At 46.5% G+C, this 23,091-nt stretch overlaps 1 protein-coding gene across 3 annotated transcripts in view; it reads left to right on the top strand.

Annotated features, from left to right (window-relative positions):
• The window catches only part of ERLIN2 (ER lipid raft associated 2), a 29,647-nt gene extending 16,176 nt beyond the window's left edge, over positions 1-13,471 (top strand). For all 3 annotated transcript variants that reach the window (XM_083184479.1, XM_083184480.1, XM_083184481.1), the window contains exons 8-12: positions 1,545-1,603; positions 2,580-2,671; positions 3,156-3,245; positions 3,500-3,579; positions 13,050-13,471. In XM_083184479.1, coding sequence (XP_083040605.1) covers positions 1,545-1,603; positions 2,580-2,671; positions 3,156-3,245; positions 3,500-3,579; positions 13,050-13,250 — 522 coding nt within the window. In that variant the 3' untranslated portion in view covers positions 13,251-13,471. The remainder of the gene's footprint in view (positions 1-1,544; positions 1,604-2,579; positions 2,672-3,155; positions 3,246-3,499; positions 3,580-13,049) is intronic.
• The last annotated feature ends 9,620 nt before the right edge of the window (positions 13,472-23,091 follow it).

The raw sequence follows: 23,091 nt of genomic DNA, 5'->3' as shown, positions 1-23,091 counted from the left end.
CATGCTGCAGCGTTGCATGAAATGTTGACATTCATAATATCGACCGTTGTCATGTAAAAAGTGGCCCAGAGGTGACTTACCATATCCCAGTGGCAGCAACGGTAGCTTCCGGGTCCCGTTAGTCATGTGACTATAACTTCCGGGTCAGATTCTGATTCGGTGAGTATTTCTCTGCTTTCCCTGACCCCAATTCTCCCTCTAGTGCCTATGCTTATCCCCCATCCCCGCAGACTACCCCTAATGTCTGCAATCTGACAATATCAACTTTTTGACCTTTTGGGAATTATGAGAATGTTGACATTTTAACAATGATGACACCTTAACTGTCGATATTTTGATATCAACCGTTTGACTACATCCCTCTGCTCATATTGAATGTATTTATTAGTTCTGTTTAAGTTAATAGAACAGTTATGTGACATCACTAATGTTTCTAGTGGCAAAAGGTAACGTAGATTAGTAGTGTAATTAATGTACAGTATGTAATGGGGCCTACACATGGGGAGATTTTGCTGAGTGATCTGAGCAATGTAAGTCACTCAGCAAGATTGCTCAGCACACAGCTGATTGTCAGCGCTGTGTGCTGAGTGATCTGTCAGGGGCCAGTGTTCTCCGGCAATGTAACTAGACTCTCTTCCAGCATGCTGGATAATAATTGCTGGGCAATAGCGGCGCGCGGGGCCACACATCGCTATGGCCCCTACACACAGAGCAATGTAGGGACTAAAGGGGGAATCTAATCAGATCGCTTAGAAAAAGTCCTGAAATCACCCCATGTATAGGGGCCATAACAGTGGCACTGCCCTTATCACCCTCTCACAGCACTTTGCCTACAGTATGCACCAGTGCCCTGTAGCTGCCCAGTTATACCCTATCAGATACAGAAATATATACAACACTGCATTGCTCGTACAATTGTATATTTATCATTATCTAAATCAGTGGTTCCCAACCTGGGGTACTAGTACCCCTGGGGGTACTCTGCAGACCAGTTGGGGGTACTTGAAAATAATATTGGTAATGGCGGACGATGAAAAGGTCTTTTGATGGCTGAAGAAGACCCATTGCCATGGAGACAAACCATGTTGTGTCATATGCCTGACCAGCAATCCACTGGGAGCTTCCCATGCTGCCCTCAGACATCAGCAGTCATCTGCCCAGCACTGACAAAGGTGGACGAAGCAGCGGCATTAATCCTACCGGTGTTAGTGGGAATCCTGGAGATAATACACAACCAGTGTCTAGACACAGAAGGGCATGATTCCTTGCTGTATACTACTCCTCCGCTCCTCCTTAATATAAGGATCCGCATACCGCTAAGTACTGTCCATATTTCAAAATGAGAGGGGGTACTTATCAATGAAAAGCCTAATCAAGGGGTACGGGAGAGAAAAAAGGTTGGGAACCACTGATCTAAATGAATATATATTTATAAAACTTCTTCTCCTTCTTTCTTAAACGCTCTGTGTTGTGGTTGTATTTTATAGTTAATAAATAATTAATACTTGTTAAATTACTTTTTTGGTTTTTTTCATGCTCCCCAGGCTGTCAGAGTAACAAAGCCAAATATCCCAGAAACAATCCGCAGAAACTACGAGCTGATGTAAGATCGGACCTTATCACTCACAATGATTACAGTGACTTCACTTTCGTGCATGTTATTTTATAGTGATAATAGTCCTAGCAGGTTGTTTTTTTTTTTTTTTTTTTTTTAGTTATATTACCAAATATACAGTATGCCAGAGTCTGGGCTGCAGATCACTGCTATCACAGGCCCCTGGGGTCCAAAGAGACATGAGAGTAGGGTTGGTGAAATATAAAGAGATTAAAAAGCGTATTTTACTCTCAAGCAGAGAGTAAGATAAATGTCCATTCACATTTGTACATTAGTTTTATTACTAAAAGTGAATGATGCAGATGAACACTTTTCACCACTAGGTGGCACACTTTAACAGAGTATGAAAAATCTATATTCAAATGGTCCATTGTATGTTGTGAGACAGATATGTGGCACCCTTCTTATGGCACAGACCACGGCACATTCCACGTGCTTAGTAACAGCAGATTGGGGGCAGAAGCTGGGTATGATAGGCCTAAAACTTTCTCATCTATTATTACAGAAAGAGGGCAGCTGGCTCAGAGTACATCCAGCCGCTGCAGTAGCCGATGATGCTTTCTTAAAAACGGGGAGTATATTACTAAAACAAGGTAACACTTGTTTGATTGACAGGTAGAAGCATTGAACTGCTGGGTTGCTCCACCTAGGTTATAAGGTTTGGTGCTTTCACACTGCACCTTGACCCGGGTCGTGACGTTAGCAACCCGGCAATAACCCGGGTCATAAGTGCGGTGTGAAAGGGGCTATAGAGATAGAAGTACTGTAGGGTATTTTTATTTCTGCTGCAATAAATGATTTGGCAGAACTTATTTAATTTTGAGGGTTGATTCATGTTATTTCCTTTAGTAGGAATAAAGGAAAGTTTACTCAGGGCTTCTCTAGGAAAAAACCAATAGTATGTGTGCATTATAACTACTGCTACCTCCACTATGCTCTTCTCATGTCAGTGTCTGATCTGTAGGGAGAGTGAGAAGACCAAGCTGCTCATCGCTGCCCAGAAGCAGAAGGTGGTGGAGAAGGAAGCGGAGACAGAGAGGAAAAAGGCTCTGATTGGTGGGTGATATAAAGCACGGCACTATGAAAGCTTCAGGCTAATACCCTGTCACAGTTATGGACACTCTCTTACACTATAAAAGACAGTTTGTTTTCTGCCTAGTTCAATTATTTATTTATTTATGAACAGTTTCTTATATAGCGCACACAGATTCCGCAGCGCTTTAAAGAGTATAGTTGAACATTCACATCAGTCCCTGCCCCAGTGGAGCTTACAATCTATATTCCCTACCACACATATACATGCACACAGACATTCGCCAGAGATCCTAGTTTCAGCCCTGCACATTGTGTGTAACCATGGCAGCCTACTCACCCTAATACACAATCCCTGGCCCTGATACTAACCTTTGACCCTAACCTAACTCCAAACCTATGCTGGGTTTACATGCATATCTGAATTAGCCCAACGTTTCCAGACAGTTCCCCTCACAGCAGTAATGGTTGGTGTATGCTAATCTTTCCCTCTCTCCTCCAAACACAGAGGCAGAGAAAGTGGCCCAAGTTTCAGAGATCAAATATGGTCAGAAAGTTATGGAGAAAGAAACTGAGAAGACGATATCAGAGATTGAGGGTACGTAGTCTCCGTGTGGGGTACACTACTCCTGGCTGCATAGAACAGACTACTTTCTCTTGTTCATTAAATTTGTGTGTGTTCTGTTATGCAAGCCTATGGGCATAGTTTGTAGCATAGTAGGTATCTACTATACATGAAAGAGTGGGGGGTTTGGATGTTTGTATTAAAAATTTGTGATTTGTGTCAAGAAAAAAGTATATTTTAATTGTATTACTGTTCTCTAATCTTTTCACATTATTTTTGTTCTGCAGACTCTGCTTTCCTGGCTCGGGAGAAGGCAAAAGCTGATGCAGAGTTTTACACAGCGCATAGATTAACCGAAGCCAATAGGGTAATGTCACAAATCTCCCTCTCTGCACTCTACACGTACTGCCTGCTATTACACTCTTCTATATAATTCAATAGGGTAATGTCACAAATCTCCCTCTCTGCACTCTACACATACTGCCTGCTATTACACTCTTCTATATAATTCAGTTTCTGTCTATCCTCCTCTGGTTTTTTACTGCTAAGTATTCTTCCTCTATACGCACTCTTGGCCTGGCAGATATCTGCAAACCGTGTATGTGTCATTCCATGCACACGCTCAGGGACAGAGACTGATAGGGCAGATGAAATTAACAGTCTGTAAATGGACAGATAAATGGATCTCTCTTTCGGTGAGATGTGTGTAACATGACAGCAACAATGCAGACACATGGAGTTGATCCCCTTTGTGGGATTTGGTTCAGATGGACTGTTTGCACCCAGCCTGGAGTCTGTGTCAGTCCCAATACAAATGCTAACGGATGCAAAAAAAACCCTGTCAGCCTGACCGGCAGCTGCAGATGCATCAGAATCAGGATGAGGTCCGATATCTACATACGCCTGTTATAGTATGTCCTCATTATTCCTCTATGCACACCCCGGGCACATTCCAAATAATAATAATCTTTATTGTCATCAAATGTCTATGTAGAATATGAACAATTAACAACATTCCAGTGTAAACAGCAGCATGTAAATGGGGTCTTGTGGTTTTCTGCCAACTAGTGTCGGAGGTTATCAATGGGGTACAGGATTGCAGTAAGTAAAATCCACCACCCCAATCAGTGTTAGTGAGCCAGATGCACTCCGTGACTGCACTGGCATCACTGTGACTGGCAGCGACTTCCCATTGGAAGTCTTACCTGCCAGTTACAGACAGTCTCATTAGGAGGTGTCTCCTCCCTCTCAGACTGCTAGACAAGGCTGCAATAAGCAGAGAGCTGGCTTCCTGTAGGAAACCATTTCCTGCTTTTTTTGTGCAACCCAAGCGTGCTGGGTTGCAGCCAATGCAGCCCCCTCCTAAAACTAGGAGCTACCGTGCAAATGCTCCATACCACTTGCTGCTATCTATGCATGCACCGTGCCATTTGTGGGTATCTATCTGAGCATGCACTGTACCACTTCAGGGTATTTGCTATCTGTGCATGCATTGTGCCAGGCATATGTACACAGACAAGGTGAAAAACTGGTTTATCTGTCAGATGGTAAAGTGGCCCTATCTTCCTGTGAAATGGGTGTTTCTGGGCAGCACAAATGTGGGGGGAGGGAACTGCTATTATCCCTCTCTGTCTACTTACTGCCTGTTCTGTTACTCTCCCATCCTCTGTCTGCATACTCCCCAGCAAATATTTCTCTTCATGCTCTTCCCATGTATTACCGTTGTATACCACCCATTCTCCTGAAGCATCAAGTATTAATCCTATATACAGTAATAGTGTTTTCCAATATACACAAGAAAAAATATATAGGAACTGGCTACCTGCTGGCGCTGTCGCAGCCTCTAGTCTGTACTATCCCACAGTTATCACCCAATAACAATTCACAGACCATACAATACAAAAATTAGGGGTTCCGGACTTCTGAGGCGCGGTATTATTTGACAAGAGTGTAAGGCGTCGGAGTCTCAGTCACTGTTGTCGCCACCTTGAATATTCACTCCCAATATGTTACCGATACACGGAAAGGACCAAATAAAATACAAAATTTTTCTATCATACCAATGGTGGTCACTGGGACAGTGGGGTGTGGGTGGAGCTTCAGCTACAGGCACCAAGGAGATTATATTTCTTTGAGTGCAGCCCAGGCTCCTCCTCCTCCACGCCCCCTACAGGCTTCAGTTTTTTCTTGGTGCCTCATGGCACAGGATGTCCAAGGAAGGGCTGTGTTCAGCCCTGTGATTGTACTTCAATTTCTTTTTATTTTTATTTTCTTCTTTTTACTGGAGCAAGCCTGTGCAATATACCAGGCTGCTCTCCTGGTCCGGGCCGGCTCGCTGACCTTCATGGCCAGGCCTGCCAGCCGTCCCTCTTGGCAACACACCGGGACATGCCGCGGCCGGATCAGGTAAGCTGACTCCTCCGGGCTCTAGCACGCTGGTAGCACGCGGCGCCGGGAACCGTTTTCCCGGTGCAGGGGTCAGATAAGTGGAGCCTCCTCACCTCCTCAGTAAGGTGCGCTGAGGGAACGTGGCGCCGGGAGGAACTGCTTGCTGTAGCATGCGAGTCACTCTTCCGGCGAGGTGGTACACTTAAGCGGCTATATCGCCGGGAGTTGGTGCGCTCCCGGCGGTCCTGGCAGTGGCACCCGGTCGTTTCCGCGTCCCACTAGACCACCAGGGATTTTCAGCTGAATGGGGATCCAGCAGTCCCTGGGGTTCCAGGAGGGGACGGAGCTTCCCCATTTTCTCCGCCCCAACCCCCCTGGCGGCTGCCTACTCGGTTTTTCCCGCCAGGGGAGCCTTCTCTCCCCCTCCCCCTCTCAGCATGAGAGATGCTGCTCAGGTGCAAGTCAGAGCAAGCAGAGAGAAGGGCACCCGGCCTCCTCCAGACCTTACAGTCAGGGACCAGGCTTGCATTCCCTGCTACCACACTATCTCAGTGTGTGTACAGGGTTGGTGTGTTGCCTTTACACTTCCTGCTGTATTCTCAGCAGTGTGTGTATATATGTGTGAAACTTTTACCTCAGTATTTGCCTGAGGAGTGAAGTGATAGTTTCTGCACCCTCTGTCACGCTGACCTGGTGTCAGGTTACACTGTTCCCCACCTCACTCCTTTGTGTTGGTGTCGGGTCCTAGAGGCTTTTAACTAATGTAAAAGAAAAAAGCATCTCTGCTTGGCAAAGCAGACAAACAGTACTGGGTTCAGATCCCAGGATTGGCCCAACCTCACAGCTAAGCAGTGTTGGGCCTGGTTTGTTCTTGGATGAGAGACCACAGGAATACAGATCCTGTAGGTCTCCTTCCCAATCTGGGGCGGCATATTATGCTGCTTTCAGACCGCATAACTGGCTTTGACCCTGTATTTGGAAACGTTTCCAAAAACGGGTCTGCCAGATAAAACCCCTTTCAGACCGCAGCACTTAAACGGTATATTACCGTTTAAGTGCCGATTTTTTGACACTGGCAGACCCGTTTTTGGAAACTTTCCAAATACAGGGTCAAAGCCAGTGCAGCCTTCAGCACTCCCCTCCATGCAGCTTCCCCCCCCCCTCGCGTGTCGACCGAGCGCATGTCGACGCCCCCCCGCGCATGTCGACGCCCCCCCGCGCGTGTCGACGCCCCCCCACCCCCCCCCACCCCCACCCCCGCGTGTCGGCGCCCCCCCCCCCGTGTCGACTTACCCCATGCCGGTACCTCCGTTGTGGACTGCAGCTCAGTATGCTCGGAAAGCACTTATGAAAAAAGTGTCTTCCAGAAAATGGCTGCCCCATAGGAAACCCAGTTTAAAAAAACTGTCTTCCGTATGGGGGCAGCCATTTTCTGAAAGACACTTTTTTCATAAGTGCTTTCCGAGCATACTGAGCTGCAGTGCCGGGAACCACAACGGAGATACCGGCACGGGGTAAGTCGACACGGGGGGGCCGTCGACACGCGCGGGGGGGGTCGACACGCGGGGGGCCGTCGACACGCGCGGGGGGGCGTCGACACGCGCGCGGGGGGTGTAGACACGCGCGCGGGGGGCTCCAGTGCTGTGAATACTTAATGAGCTCATTAATGAGCTCATTAAGTATTCACTGGGCTGAATTTAGGACCCAGCTCATTGGCTGGGTCCTAAATACCGTTTCTGAGCCGATTTTTTGGCTAAAATACCGGTTCAGAAACGGGTAGGACCCTGCATTTTAACCGGTTAGAAAAAACGGCATTTTCTAACCGGTTAAGTGGGACTGGACCTTTCAGACCGCACACATTACCGTTTTAAAACGGTAAAAAAACGGCAATTTACCGTTTTAAAAGTGCGGTCTGAAAGGGGCATTAGAGAACAGGCTTCTCAGCAAACGTTCTCCCGCCTACTCTTAATGTACAAACTAAAGCACAAAGGCAGCCTGATTACAAGCCACAGGCTTACCTAAGTGTGCTGGTGTACTGTTCTTATACACAGTACGTGCCTGTCTGCAAGCCACATGCTTACCTAAGTGTACTGGTCTACTGTTCTTATACACAGTATATACCTGTCTGCAAGCCACAGGCTTACCTAAGTGTGCTGGTGTACTGTTCTTATACACAGTACGTGCCTGTCTGCAAGCCACATGCTTACCTAAGTGTACTGGTATACTGTTCTTATACACAGAATATACCTGTCTGCAAGCCACAGGCTTACCTAAGTGTGCTGGTGTACTGTTCTTATACACAGTACGTGCCTGTCTGCAAGCCACATGCTTACCTAAGTGTACTGGTATACTGTTCTTATACACAGTATATACCTGTCTGCAAGCCACATGCTTACCTAAGGGTACTAGCATACTGCTATACACAGTTCATACCTGACTGCAAGCCACATGCTTACCTAGTGTACAGGTATACTGTTCTTATACACAGTACATGCCTATCTGCAAGCCAGATGCTTACCTAAGTGTACTGGTGTACTGTTCTTATACACAGCACATGCCTGTTTGCAAGCCACACGCTTACCTAAGTGTACTGGCATACTGTTATACACAGTTCATGCCTGACTGCAAGCCACATGCTTATCTTAGTGGGCTGGTAAACTGTTCTTATACACAGTATATACCTGTCAGTCTTACAGTCCTCTGTTCCTCCCCCATATAGGGATGGATAGCATAGGACAGGGGCTTATTGAGGCAGTCTGCTTACCCTGCCTGTGCTGCTGTGAATTCTACTGAATATTTGTATAAACATATTCAGCAGCAAAGGGTCAAAAGTTCACTGCTATCCTGTAGTGCACAAGTAATATATGATGTACTGCAGATGAGGTATACTGCTGTCCTAGAGTACACAGAGTATGTGATGTACTATGGCTATGCTAGTCTGCTCTGTTGACTACACAGAGTAATACTTGTGTTGCATTGTGGATTATATGTTCCTATGTTGCACATAGTAAAATATAAAAGGACATGTCACACATGTGGTATGCTACTTTTTAGTTGGACGATAAACTGCCCATTCCGTAGTTACTTACAAGGGACAGTTGGTCCCTTTGGGTGAGCATTACTAATATATGCTTTGCCAGGATGCAGCGATTCAGTCCCAGCGGTTAGGACTTGGGCAGGCACTTAAGGCCCCTTTGGCTATAATGCTTGGGATGCCTCTATACACTTTTTCCCATCTCCACTGGGAGCAGCAGAAAAATTCAAGATGGTATTGGGTCTCCCTATAGTGTCTAGTCTGCTTTGTAAACATTGGTCCTGCTACCTAAGGTTCGGACTTTCCTCCCTAGAGGGAGAAACGTTTACAATAACTGTGCCTTATTGCTGATCTCTCCACCTAGTGGAAGTACAGTAAATCCTATTCTAGAGCATTTGCTTTGGGGTTAGTTTTCAGTCTATCAAATAGACTGGTTCTGATTACCAGGCGTCATGGCCAGGTAATGGGCCACAACTCATACTCAGAGTACCTGGTTCAATGCACATAGTGCATGCGTACTCAGTAGATACAGTCACTTCTGTCAGTGGACACCATTATACTGGTACATTCCCCTCAGTGTGGCACAGTTTTTTATTCTGTTCCTCGTGAAAGAGCTGGACAGTTCTTACGGCCCATCCGCAACCCGAAGCAGCTTTCAGGATGTGGTAGTTTGTAGCAGTTCCTTCATTTTGCGGTCCAGGATCACCATTATCTATTCACGGCCTTGCCTTTGGCACTGTCAACGGACCCGTGAGTTTTTAACAAGGTCATAGTCATCATGGCAGGGTTCTTGCGAGCCATCTATTGCCATATCTGGACAACCTACTAATCTTAGCATGGTCTCCAGAGACTCTTCACAGACAAACTGACCTTAGAACTGTTTTCAATGCCATGGCTGGCTAATAAAGAAGTCCAGCATGGTCCCTCCACAAACTATGATTCACCTGGTGGTGCTCTTCCTCAGTGCCCTCCTCAAGCATTGCAGAGTATATATTTACCGATGCAGAACGGTCCTGGGGAAGCTGGTATTCTGTTGTGAAATTACAGAATTTTCCAGGCTACACTACACACCTCTGCAACTGGAGATGCTCCGCCATTGGAACCATTCTCCAATAGACCTCGAAACCCCAAAAGCTGCTTCTTTGGTGGTTTTATTCCTCCAATCCTTTGGAAGGGAAGTCAGTTCTCCATTCAAGACTGTACACTTGAAATGACCAATGCGAGTCTTAGAGGTTAGGAAGCGTTCCTCTGTAGCTTCTCCTTGCAGGCTTGGGTGTTTAGAGAATAAGCCAAGCTTCAACATAAACATTATGGAGCTCCTAGCCCTTTTCGGGCGCTGAGCTGTGCCCTTCACCTGGTTCTGTCCGAGACAGAGAGAGGCCAGCTGAGCAACGCCATGGCAGTGGCGTATATCATTCACCAGGGTGAGACTGGGAGCATGGCCGCCATGAGAGTGTGCTTCTGATCCTTTACTGGGCAGACCACCATCTTCTTGCACTGTCTGTGGTACACATCCCAGAAGTGGAAAATGGTTTAGCTGAGTTTCTCAGCCGACACATTCAGTCAGGCGAGTGGGCTCTCTACAAGGACAATTTCCAGTTGTTAATAGATCACTGGGGCCTCCCACAGATAGACCTAATGGCCTTGTGATTTAATCGCAGGCTTCAGCATCACAGATCAGCAGTGGTTTTTCTCCTGGCCCCATACTGGCCTCAGAGGGCTTGGTTTGTAGACCTCCTCGACATTTCTGTGGAGCCTCCTCAGTGGCTTCCCTTGAGGTGCTGTTGTAGAGTCTGTGCCTGCACCCGGATATTCCCAGGTTGGCTTTACCGGCGTGGCTCTTGACATAGAACTCCTGAGGACTAAGGGTCTTCCTCCTGTGGTGGTCACGACCGTGATCGCGGCAAGAATGCCATCCTCATCCCGAATTTATTATCGGGTGTGGCAAACCATTTACCATTGGTGTTCAGTTACGGGATTTGAGCCACAAGACTTCTATTTGTCTAGGGCATTGGCTTTTTACAGTTCAGTCTGGATCTGGCCTTGAGATTAGCCTTCTTCAAGGTACAGGGTTCATCAATTTCCGTCCTCTTTCAAGGCGGGCGAGCCAAAAGGATTCCGACCCAGACCTTTTTTTCAAGAAATTGCGTCATATACAGACTTCCTTTGTGCCACCTATCTAGCCTGGGGGCCTGCGATTAGTATTGTCGGCCTTCCAGCACTCTCCATTGGACCCCCTGGATCCTGTGGTTTTAAGTGGCTCTCTTGGAAAAGTCTATCACACGCTTCTCCTTATCGGGGTTTTTGTCCTGATAAGGCGGTTCTCTGTATCCGCATGGAGTTCCTACCTAAAGTTATTGCTCGATTTCATATGTATCAGGAAATCGTACCCCCAGCCTTTTCTCCCTCAGAGGACTCTCCAGAACTGTGTTCTTTAACTGTTGTCAGAGCTCTATGGCTCCGTTGGACGAACTACAGACATCAGCAATTCTAATACTTGTGTTGTTTGATGCGGCCATGCGCATTCAAATGCTTTGTTTTGTGGTGTATGATGCGGCCTGAAGTTATAGCAAACTTGGGCCCGCTGGCGGCACCTCTCTATCAAACAGGCGTATTTGTCTCCTTGGTCTCTTCAGGCCTATTCTACTCATGCAGGAGAACCCAGTTGGGTGGCTCGGCAGGAGACCTCTGCAGAGCAGCTGTGTCATGTGGCCTCTTGGTCACATACTTTCCTTAGTTTTTACCAATTTGACACGTTCGCCACAGCAGTTTCTGCTTTTGGGCTCCGTGTCCTCAGTGCAGCTCAGGTGCGTTCCCTCCCGTAAAGGGACAGCTTTGGGACGTCCCACTGTCCCAGTGACCACCATTGGTATGATAGAAAAAAGTGGATTTTGGTCCTACCTGTAAAATCCTTTTTTCTGAATCCATGGTGGACACTGGGCGCCCACCCTCACGCACAGTGCTGGCAATAGGGGGGTTCCTTCGGAAACCTTTTTTCCTCCTTCTGGTTGCATGGTTTCCTTTTTCTCTTTCTCTTCCTGTTCCTTTATGGCTAGCTGTTGAACAAACTGAAGCCTGTAGGGGGCGTGGAGGAGGAGGAGCCTGGGCTGCACTCAAAGAAATATAATCTCCTTGGTGCCTGTAGCTGAAGCTCCACCCACACCCCACTGTCCCAGTGTCCACCATGGATTCAGAAAAAAGGATTTTACAGGTAGGACCAAAATCCACTTTTTCGTCACATTTAAAAAGAAACCTTTATAGGTGTACCCCCACCTTTCACATGGTGAGTGAGGTACGCTCATAAAAAGGAATAAAATCCAGTCTTGTCCGCTTAAAAGGACATTCCACTAATAAAACTAATCTACACAAATATATTTTTTATTTTTTATGTACACACACTGGGAGAACAAAAGGTGGATTGAATAGACAAACATCAGAGGATTAATACTATAAAGATCACGCTACGTGCCTATACTCCGCCATTGATACCGTGAGTGGCGTACGCCCATCTATCTCTCCTTCCCAGTGTGTTCATCTTGAGCTTTGTTGAACCATATGGAATGATATGTAACAGTTGGTTTCCTCTTTTATTTGGTCCTTTCTGTGTATCGGGAACATATTGGGAGTGAATATTCAAGGTGGCGACAACAGTGACTGAGACTCCGACGCCTTACACTCTTGTCAAATAATACCGCGCCTCAGAAGTCCGGAACCCCTAATTTTTGTATAGTAATAGTGTTTTGTCCAGTTGGGCAAATGGACCCACTAAGTTGCAGCTCTGCAGGGGGGGTGGTATAAAACAGACAGTCAGGATTCCGACAGTCATTAGTCCAACATTGCAATACCGACTGCCGGGACTCAGACAGCAGGGCGAGCGCAACGAAGCCCCTTGCGGGCTCGCTGCGGGCACAGTGGCTCCCTACTCTTGCCACCTGATCTATTCTTCCTCTATGGGTATCGTGGACCCCCGAGAGGGAGAATAGCCGCAGCCCGTCTGTCGGGATTACGATGTCGGTGTAATGACTGCCGGAATCCCGACTGCAGGTCAGCCATCTGGAACCCCTCTGCGGGTAGCGTCAGTGGTAATGTGGCCAAGAGGACATCATTTTAAAAGGTTCTCTCCTGTCCTTCCCCCAGATTTCAGTCATTGCTTTTCCTGCTTTGCTATCCATGATGTTACCATTCACCTACATCAGGCATTCCCAACCACTGTCCTCAAGGCACACCAACAGTGCAGGTTTAGTGATATCCAGGCTTCAGCACAGATGGTTTAACAATAATCCCTCATATACTAATTAAGTCACCTGTGCTCAAGCCTGGATATCTACAAAACCTGCACTGTTGGTGTGCCTTGAGGACCGTGGTTTGGAATGCCTGGCCTACACACTAATTTGTTTGCCCTTTTTTTGCTGCAGCTGAAATTAACCCCTGAATATCTGCAACTGATTAAGTACCAAGCCATCGCTGCAAACAGTAAGATATATTTTGGAAAAGACATCCCGGACATGTTTGTGGACAGCTCACCTGCGACCCCTTCTAAAGCAGAACTACCTCTGGAAGACCCCTTTCTATTTAAAGACACAAGCTCATACTTATTAGATGAGCCAAAATCCTGAGGACATGTAATACAATCTTCATTTTTACCAAGACAAAAAAAAAAAAAGATATAAAAATAGTTGTTTTTTTGGTACTCTTTACCTAGCACGGCGCCCACGATTTTGATCGTGGGCATCGCAGGTAAAAAAATCGCGGGCATCGCGGCCATTGAATGCACTAAAAATCGGGTGCGACGTGATGCCCGCGATTTCCCATAGGGATCAATGTTAAATTTCTCAATTGACCCGATTTTACTGTTCAATGCCTCAATTGACACGATTTTTCCATAGGAAACAATGTTAAATGGCCCACAGAGGCCAAATAGGCACCCTGAAGTGTGAAATGGCCCCCACAATTGTTAACGCCACCCCACGATCAACGTCAACCCGAAACGCAGCGAGCCCGCAAGGGGCGGCGGTACGCGTCCTACGACCTTTTCATACCCCCACTATCCACGTCGGCGTGGAGTTGAGAATAGAATAGTGTGGCGAGCCACCGAGCCCGAAGCGTGGCGAGCGCAGCGAGCGGACGCGGATACCTTCACAGGTAAACGCGTCCCTTCGCGGGCTTCACAGGTATCCGCGTCCCCTCGCAGGGCTCGCTGCGCTCGCCACGCTTCGGGCTCGCCACACTATTCTATTCTCAACTCCACGCCGACGTGGATAGTGGGGGTATGAAAAGGTCATAGGACGCGTACCGCCGCCCCTCGCTGCGCTCGCCACGCTTCGGGTTCACGTTGATCGCGGGGTGGGGTTAACAATTGTGGGGGCCATTTCACACTTCAGGGTGGCTATTTGGCCTCTGTGGGCCATTTAACATTGATTCCTATGGAAAAATCGTGTCAATTGAGGCATTGAACAGAAAAATCGGGTCAATTGAGAAATTTAACATTGGTCCCTATGGGAAATCGCGTCGGTCGCGTCGCACCCGATTTTTTAGTGCATTCAATGCCCGCGATGGGCGCCGTGCTAGGTAAAGAGTACCGTTTTTATTTTTTTTTTCTAGAAATCAGCAATCTCACTCTTATTCTGGAAGACGATACATGGGTTTTATTTGTTTTTTTTCATTTGTTTTTTCTTTCTTGGTAAATTGACGAAAATGTTTAATTTGTAAGAATTTTGATCTTGTAATCTGTGTACTTACTTGGATGCATCTTGGGAGGACATTGTGCCCCCACCAGAACTAGAGGTAACTCCGTTTCAGTTGAGTCATCTTCTCAACCTCTAAAACAAGCATGTCCAAACTGTGGCCCTCCAGCTGTGGTGAAACTACACATCCCAGCATGCCTTGCCATAGTTTTAGCATTCCTTAATAGCAAACCTGTGGCAAGGCATGATGGGACTTGAAGTTTCACAACAGCTGGAGGGCCATAGTTTGGACATTCCTGCTCTAGAATGTAATCCATATACCGGCAGCTATAATTCCGGGGGTTTGTCAGAAACATACACTACTGTAACTAGGGACCACTATTTGTGTTTGCTTGTGTAGTCTACGCATTGTACTATGTAGGATGTATTCTTAGCATCATGGAGCCCAACTAGATGTAGGTGTTCTGTTACTGTTATGGTACTTACCAGTATGAGTGGAAGTCTGCTACATAATAGTTACACATGGTGCAATGTCAGTTACCCAGAGCAACACAATCAGAGTTCTATTTAACATCATATGTAAAAGGGATTCATTTTAAGTCCACTCGGTGCCCAACTACAGCTATTGCAGAGTGTATGGTCAACATTAGAATACTGCAGTAGATGTAAATTCTTTCCAAAATCTATTTTATGTTGACCACTTACTAATGACAGAAGTCCTGGGTCGCACACCATTACAGACTTGAGCTTTATCTGTGATCTTTTGTGTGACCGAGGGAGGAGAAGTATTTACCAAATGCTGTTCCAAACATACCTTGTGTTTGATGGTCTCTGGGGTTCAGTGGCCCTATAGAGGTCTTCTAGTGTTGGAGGGTATTGTATATGGAAGTAATGTGTAGTATTTTTAGGGGCTTGCTATTTAGTGAATGTGTCATTTAGCAAGTATTCCCAGTAACTATGTTATTGGGTTGTTCACCTTTTTAGCTGCTTTGGGCAACTTGCTTTATGGCCTGCCAAACTGCCCAGAATAAATGCTTATGTGCGCTAGAAAGGTGGGCAGGGAATATAGCCGGAAGGAGCTGGAACTGCAGAATAAGCCCTTTTGGCCCTCTGTGGCTCATTACTTTCAAATAGGCCCATAATTTCCAATGTTTAGGATTCCATAGGGTTGGGTATGAAATTCCGGTAGTCATTATCCCGAGGATAGTAAGGATTTTAACAGTAACCCCCACCCCTGCAGCCTAATCCCAACCCTAACCCCTGTATTCACCATTGGCATCTGTCAGTATTCTGACCGCATCCTACAAAATATAGGATAAACTGTGGACTGAAAGATGTGACACATGGGCATGTTTAAGAAAATAATGTGAAAAGAAAATGTGATTTTAATTGATAGCAAGCAGTCCTATTTACTAATGTGACTACTCCAGCTACAGTGCTAGGGCTTTATCATTGCCCCTGCTATGAAATGAATCCCGTTATGGTTTGTGTTAATCGCCGAATCCTTGTTTCAGGCGTAGAGAGACCTACGAAAAGGAGAAATGTTTCATTTAAGGGATGTTTGATTATTTTGACCCTTTAAATTTGTTATTCGTAACAGCTGGCATACACACACCGCCACTAGGGACCTCCAGTGTGCAATGTAATGATGTCCATGGATTTAATAATGGGTTCTCAGTGAGCCTGATTTGTGCACATCTTGTGGCCCTCTGCCTAGAGAAGAGCGGGGCAGCAGGCGCCCTCCTTGAGTAATGTATGGGGGGTGTACAAGTAGGTGTAGCAAGCCTCTCTGAGATGCAGTTACCATGGACCCATCTCCACAGAGCTTTATCATTTACGGGTCCACCATGTCCTGTGAAACTATACTATGATGACAACACTAATCTCTCTTACGTTTGGCACCTCACTATGTTCTTATATTTTGTGGGAACAGGTTAATAAAGCATTTACTATGAATTCAATCAAGCGATAATCTAATTGTGATACTTTTGTGTTCAGATACTATGCATAATCTGAGTAAAACCCAATATATTTACAACTTACTGCTAGACCTAGCTGCCTGTATAAGGAAAAATAAACTGTTTAAAGTTTTGTTTTATTATGGTTTTATCTAATTATATTGTTATATATTTATGTATTAACCGTTTCTTATATAGCGCATACATATTGCGCAGCACTTTACAGAGAACATTTACATCAGTCCCTACCCCAGTGGTGTTTACAATCTATGGGGCAGATGTATTAAACCTGGAGAAGAGATAAATTGGAGATAAACTGTGTTTGAAAATGACAGCTTGGAGCTGATTGGCTGGTGCGTTATCTCCTTCCACTTTATCTCCAGTTTATCTATTCTCCAGGCTTAATACATCTGAGCTGATTGGCTGGTGCGTTATCGCCTTCCACTTTATCTCCAGTTTATCTATTCTCCAGGCTTAATACATCTGCCCCTATGTTCCCTACCACATATATACACACACACAGACATTCTAGGGTTAATGTGTTGGGAGCCAATTAACCTACCAGTATATCTTTGGATTGTGGGAGGAAAACTTGAGTACCTGTAGGAAACCCACGCAAGTACGGGGAGAATATACAGACTCCACACAGTTAGGGCCATGGTGGGAATCGGACCCATGACCTCAGTGCTGTGAGGCAGTAATGCTAACCATTACACCACCCATATACGGAAACATTTGTCTCAAAAACTGATGCTTTAGGGTGGTAGAGTAGTACCTCTTTCCCACTTAGGTTGGTAGTCGGGTATGAGTCATAGGGTTGACTGTATGAAGGTTGACATACATTAAGTCGACCATTGAAGGTTGACATAAGCCCTATATCGACAATGGGAAGGTGAACATGAGTTTTTCACTTTTTCTTGTCCAGAATTTTGGCGTACGTCGATGTGGACACCGTATCGGTGTACCGCGTCCCCTCTCATGGCTCTGCGCTCGCCATACTTCCTCCACGGTGCCTCGCTGTGCTCGGCACACTATTATATTCTCCCTCCATGCCCTAGTGGATGGTAGGGTATGTGCCTGTCGGCACAAGTCGGATCAGAGAAACGTGAAAAAATTCATGTCGCCATTTTGAGTGTCGACCTTCCCATTGTCTGCCTAATACTTGTGTCAACCTTCTGACCCTGTCGACCTAAGCCCTGTAAATGGGTCCCGGGCCAGAGGACCTGTGGTGCCAGTTTCCTTTGCAGCTCACAAAGGTCCTTGGTGAATAAAAACCTGCTAGCTACCAGGGTTTGATACCCAGCTCACTAGACCAGGTTGGTGTCTCTTCCACTGAGAGAAAATCCAGGGTTGCTACACATTTGCATGCAGTATCCCGGAATTTAGATGTTCGTGGAAAAGGGCTACCACTGTATTGTTTAAATGTATCTGGTTGTAACCTTACAAGCACATGCTTGCTTTTTTTGTTAGGATACAGTTTTGCAAAGTCTATGGTCTTAAGGTCCATACACACTGGGCGACTATGACCCAGCGTGTATGGACAGCAATGATCGCTATCATCGCTGCGGGGAAAGCCGCTCAGCGCAGACACACTGAGCGGCTTTCCCCCTGCCCGGCGCCGACGGAAGGGGGGGGGGGTGGCGTTGCATAGCGATGTTGCGGGAGTGCCCAGCAGCACTCACCGCTCATCGCCGGGCCATACATCTGGGCAGCTGTTTTGAGTGACTTTCAGCTCAGTCGCCCAGTGTGTATGAGCCTTTAGTTTTACTGGAATCGGTACATCTGTCAGAATGAACTTAGGTCTACAGTCATTAGGTCGACCCTACTAGGTTGAACGGCAGGAAGGTCGAACTGATTTAAGGTCAACATGGGGCAAGGTCGACATGACTTAAGGTCGCATTTGCATAAAGGTCGACATGAGGAAGGTCGACTGGTTATAAGGTCGACATGGGTTTTTTCATTGTTTTTTATCCGAATGTCGACATGGACACAGTTGGCAATGAGAATCGGACCCTCGCATCGCTCGCAATGCTTCGGGCATGGTGGCTCGCTTCGCTCGCCACAGCTTTAATAACCTCCTCCACGCCCTAGTGGATGGTAGGGCATGAAATACCGCCCGTCGGCACATGTCGGCTCAAAAAACAGTGAAAAACCCCATGTCGACCTTATGACCAGTCGACCTTCCTCATGTCGACCTTTATGCAAATTCAACCTTAAGTCATGTTGACCTTGGCCCATGTCGACCTTAAGTCAGGTCGACCTTCCTGCCAGTCGACCTAATGACTGTAGACCTAAGTTCATTCTAATAGATGACCGCTTCCCGTTTTACTTGTGGAGGCAGTGGATCATTGGTTTTTTTTTTTTTTTTCATTTGTAAAGACTGAAGGCCCATACATACTGGGCGATTTTGAGTTGAAAGCAGCTCCATTTTGTCGAGTGAGCTGCTTTCAGCTCCAAAGCCGCCCAGTGTATATAGGCCGCTGTGCATCTGCTGGTTTTACCAGCAGACTCATCGGCTTTCCATAGCGTCCTACTATGGAAAGCCGTTCACAGTGGTGAAAAATATCTGGGCAGGGGGAAAATTGCTCAGTGTTTATGTACTGAGCGATATTCAGCCCAGTGATCATCGCTTTCCATACATACAAAACGCCCAGTGTGTATGGACCTTTTAAGTATTTGCCAAATGCACCATTTCAAACAGCAGCCTCCATCTATTGCTGAGGAGACAGCAAAGCTGTCACATTTACCAAGCTGTGGAATGCAGAGCAATCTGGAGCTTGACCCCGAAATAACGCCTCATCCTGATGGCGTTATCCAATAGAAAGTGAGAGGCTGAAGTGCTTTGGCCATAAGCCCCTAGTGGCTGTCTTGGACTAGCACCAGGAAGAACTGCGATAGCTACCAGCTCTCCCATATCCTGATAAAGGTTCACAAATCTGCACATTTATGTGAAAAATATTTATCACATCTGCATTAAATATATAAGGATCGTGTGAAATATGCCCCACAGACTCAAGGGCCTGCTCCCTTACACTGCAAATACTAGGTCCCTGTTGATGTCTTTGGATGCAATATCATTTGTGAAAAGCGTTTACTGAAAACCACAATGCCCGCATGTGCAGAGTTGCAAAGACATAAGATACATGCGAGTTTGCACCCACAGCATACATATACCTATCCGCCCCACAATGTATCCACATTGTAGCATGGACAGTGTAACTACTGTGCCCATGAATGAGATGTGTGCCTGCATTTGCACACCATTCCTTCCAATGGGTGGCCTCCAGTTTGTAACCAGTCACAGCTCGGTGAATAATGCAGCATGTTGCAATGTGTATCATTCATACACATTGTGGCAACGGGATGCAGTGTAAATCCCGGCGTTCAAAATCCCGACACTTTCTCCGTCCGTGGGTGTCCACGACACCCTCGGAGGGAGAATAAATTAGTGTGCCAAGCGTAGCGAGGCACTGGGCCTGCTGCGTGGCGAGCCCGCAAGGGGGGGGGGGGGGGGGAGGCGATCAGGGATTTTGAACGACGGGATCCCGACCGACGGGATTTAATACTGAATCCGTGGCAACACCTCTGTTCATATCTGTGTATGTTAGCTATGGATAAATTGCACTTACACCTGTGTACTAAAAACTGGTGGTTTCTTTTTTTAAGTGTGAATCAAATAAGCAAAACATGACTAATTCAGACGAGCACAAATCTATTGTATTAAGAAGCCCATTGGGGCAATTCCCCGCAGGGCACGTTGAGTATATTAAATATGCGTAAAAATCCAGATTTCCCGTCCACACAGCTGCAATCAAAGAACCAGGATTTTTTTTTAACCTGCTTACTATCCCCAATCCCCTGACGTAGCGATGGAACCTTTAATCTGCCACTTTTGAATGTAAAAAAGTCTGCATAGCTGCATATGCGTGTGATGTCATTACTGGGCATGTTTATTTTATGCATAAAAAAATTGGCTTTATGCTGGGTACACACACAAAAGACTTATCTGTCTGGTAGGAGTAACAGTCTGGTAATATATTGGAGTAAAGGACGATCAACCATTTGCTCCCAGATGCTGAGAAGCAGACAATGGTCATTTATGCTTGCAATATATTACTGAGCAATATATTGCTCAGTATCTCCTTTTCATCAGCGACCAGAGATGGTCGCTGATGAAAAGGAACCTCTGCTGGGGGAGCCGCAGAGGGAATCAGCTGGTCACAGGAGCAAGCTCCTGCGACCAGCGATTACAATGGGGCAGAAAACGGGAGCGTGCACCCGGCAATTTATCGCCGGGACACACTTTCATCACTGGCAATATGGTCGCCTGCGACCATAATCCCAGCGATTAAAACCCCTATCGCCCCCGTGTGTACACAGCATTAGACAGATTGGCTAAAGCGGTTTGATTCCACAAATTTATGCAGTCAAATTTGATCCGTTTTCCAGCATTTTGGAGTAAATGGTTTATTGTCAACCAAATTTCTGTTCCCACGAGATAGCAGACAAATCTTGTGTGCTAAATTCTAGTTTTGCATCAGCCCCTTTAGTGTTATTACTGGATTGTCTTGCTCTCCTGGAAACACACCGTGAATAAAGAAAACAAAAACGACACTGTAACATTTGATAAAGGACTTTATTATATAGAAAAACAACCACGGAGTCAGACTGTGATAAAAATGATAAATTAATTTAAAAAATAAAATAAAAAATATAGCAAATACAGTACAATAAACATATAATAAAATATAGTAAAGAAAAAAAATTAAATTAGAGAACACAACAGTTAGTGGTCAGTACCGGTCGGTTCTGATATCACTATTATAGATGTAACAATAATCATGAGGGTTAGTGGTGGTATGAGATATCAGCCACTCCAGTTAAGCCCCGTACACACAGGGCAACCTGACTTTTCTGGCTGAGTGACGTGTTGCAGCACAAACATAGTGGAACACCCGCTCAGCACACTGCGATGCTGTGTGCTGAGCGAGGCTTTGCCTATTTTATAATAGGCAATGCCCTGCGATCTAGGGAAAGCCATTGATACCGACGCATGTGACCACGCATCGGCATCGATGCAGGGCATACACACGGAGCATTCCGTGCTCCTTTTCTGAGTGATCTAATCAGATCGCTTAGAAAGGGGACTGAAATCGCCCCGTGTGTATGCCTGATCTACACTCTACTACTCCCACGCACTGGCAACAAATCAGCACTGCAGTAACATTTATAATTTGCATACTATAGAATTATACAGAGCTGCTAATTGGTCCACTGATTAGGACATCTCCCCGTCTGCAAGAAACATAATAGAGTCAAGTTTATTAAGCCTTGACAAGTGATAAATTGGAGATAAAGTACCGGCCAATCAGCTCCTAAATGTAATTTCTCAAGCAGCCAATAACATGGCACATGGTGCTAATTGGCAATGTTATCACTTGTTAAGCCTTAATACATTTGGCCCACTGTGCAATCTGTGGCGCTGGTATTACCAGTAACATGGCACAGGTGGCATGCTTCCAGATTTCTGCATATGTGCTCTACAGACATCACTGACAGGTGCATACCTCCCAACATGACCCTCTTCAAGAGAGGGGCACAATGCTCTGTTCCTGGAATTTCCTCTAATACCCCTTTTAGACCAAAATGCCGGGTCGCACCCGGCTTTTTGGACCCTGGTTGAAGCCGGGTGCGACCCGGCGTTTAGGGGCATTTACACCGGACGGGCTTAAACGCCCGCACCCCCCTCCCGCCCCTTCCTGGCGCTTGAAGATGACAGCGCGATGTCATCTTCAAGCGCCGATCAACGCCGCCGTACCCGGAACGCTGCTGGAGGCAGCCCAGCACTAAGGTAAGCTGCTAGGCTGCCCCCAGTCCCCGCGCGCCCCCCCCCCCCCCCCCCGCCATTGGACAGGAGGTGAATGGATGCTGCACACAGGCATCCGTTCACCTCCCTCCCCCGCTGCTGTCTGCAGAGTATAGCAGACAGCAGCGCCGGCTGTCAGTGTCAGACTGACAATCCCCGGTTGGACGTTCCCCATTCATGTAAATGGGAGCCGGGTCATCCGACCCGGCGTTCCCATTTACACCGCCCTCTACCCAGGTCCTAGCCGTGTTCTACCCAGGTCAGGACCTGGGTAGAAGTCCCGTGTAAAGGGACACGGCGTTAGGGATTTACACCGCCGAAGATCCGGGTCTGACCCGCCACTGACCCGGATTTTTTGGCGGTGTAAAAGGGGTATTAATGTATGATTACCCTCATCTGTGTTGAACAGATTAATTGATAAGAAAGGTGTTTCACCACAGGTGACAGCAATTATACATTTAAGAGGGAAGTCCAGGAGCAGAGCATTGTGTCCCTCCTAGAGAAGGTCATGTTGGGAGGTATGCAGGTGGTTGTGTACCAGCCAGAATAACTGAAGTCATAATCACCCAGCAAGACAGAAACACACCGATCCGATTCCTTAGCGTCTGTTCCTTCTAATTTTTCCACTCTTATCTGCTCTTGCTACTTCCTGGTGTCGCTATCAGTGACGCCATCAAGGCGCAAAACGATGAGTCGGCAGCCATCTTTGTTATGGGCGCTCCATTAAGTGGGGACTGATTTCCAGCCTCCAGCGGGCGTGGACACAAACTGAGGCTTATAGAAAGGTTATGGAATGTGGCAAATAAACGATAATGCACGTGTCTGTGCTGTTAATATACGTGCACACAGTAGAACGATGCGGCAGCGATAGGTTGTGTTTCTGACCATCCTAACATGGCCGCTTGGAACGTCCAGCTGTCTTTATAGTCCCGCCCCCTCTTCTTGCTTC

This window comes from Crinia signifera, chromosome 4, assembly GCF_055691185.1.
Source record: "Crinia signifera chromosome 4, ASM5569118v1, whole genome shotgun sequence".
NCBI classification, from domain to species: domain Eukaryota; kingdom Metazoa; phylum Chordata; class Amphibia; order Anura; family Myobatrachidae; genus Crinia; species Crinia signifera.
This window is presented reverse-complemented; position numbering and strand designations above follow the sequence as displayed.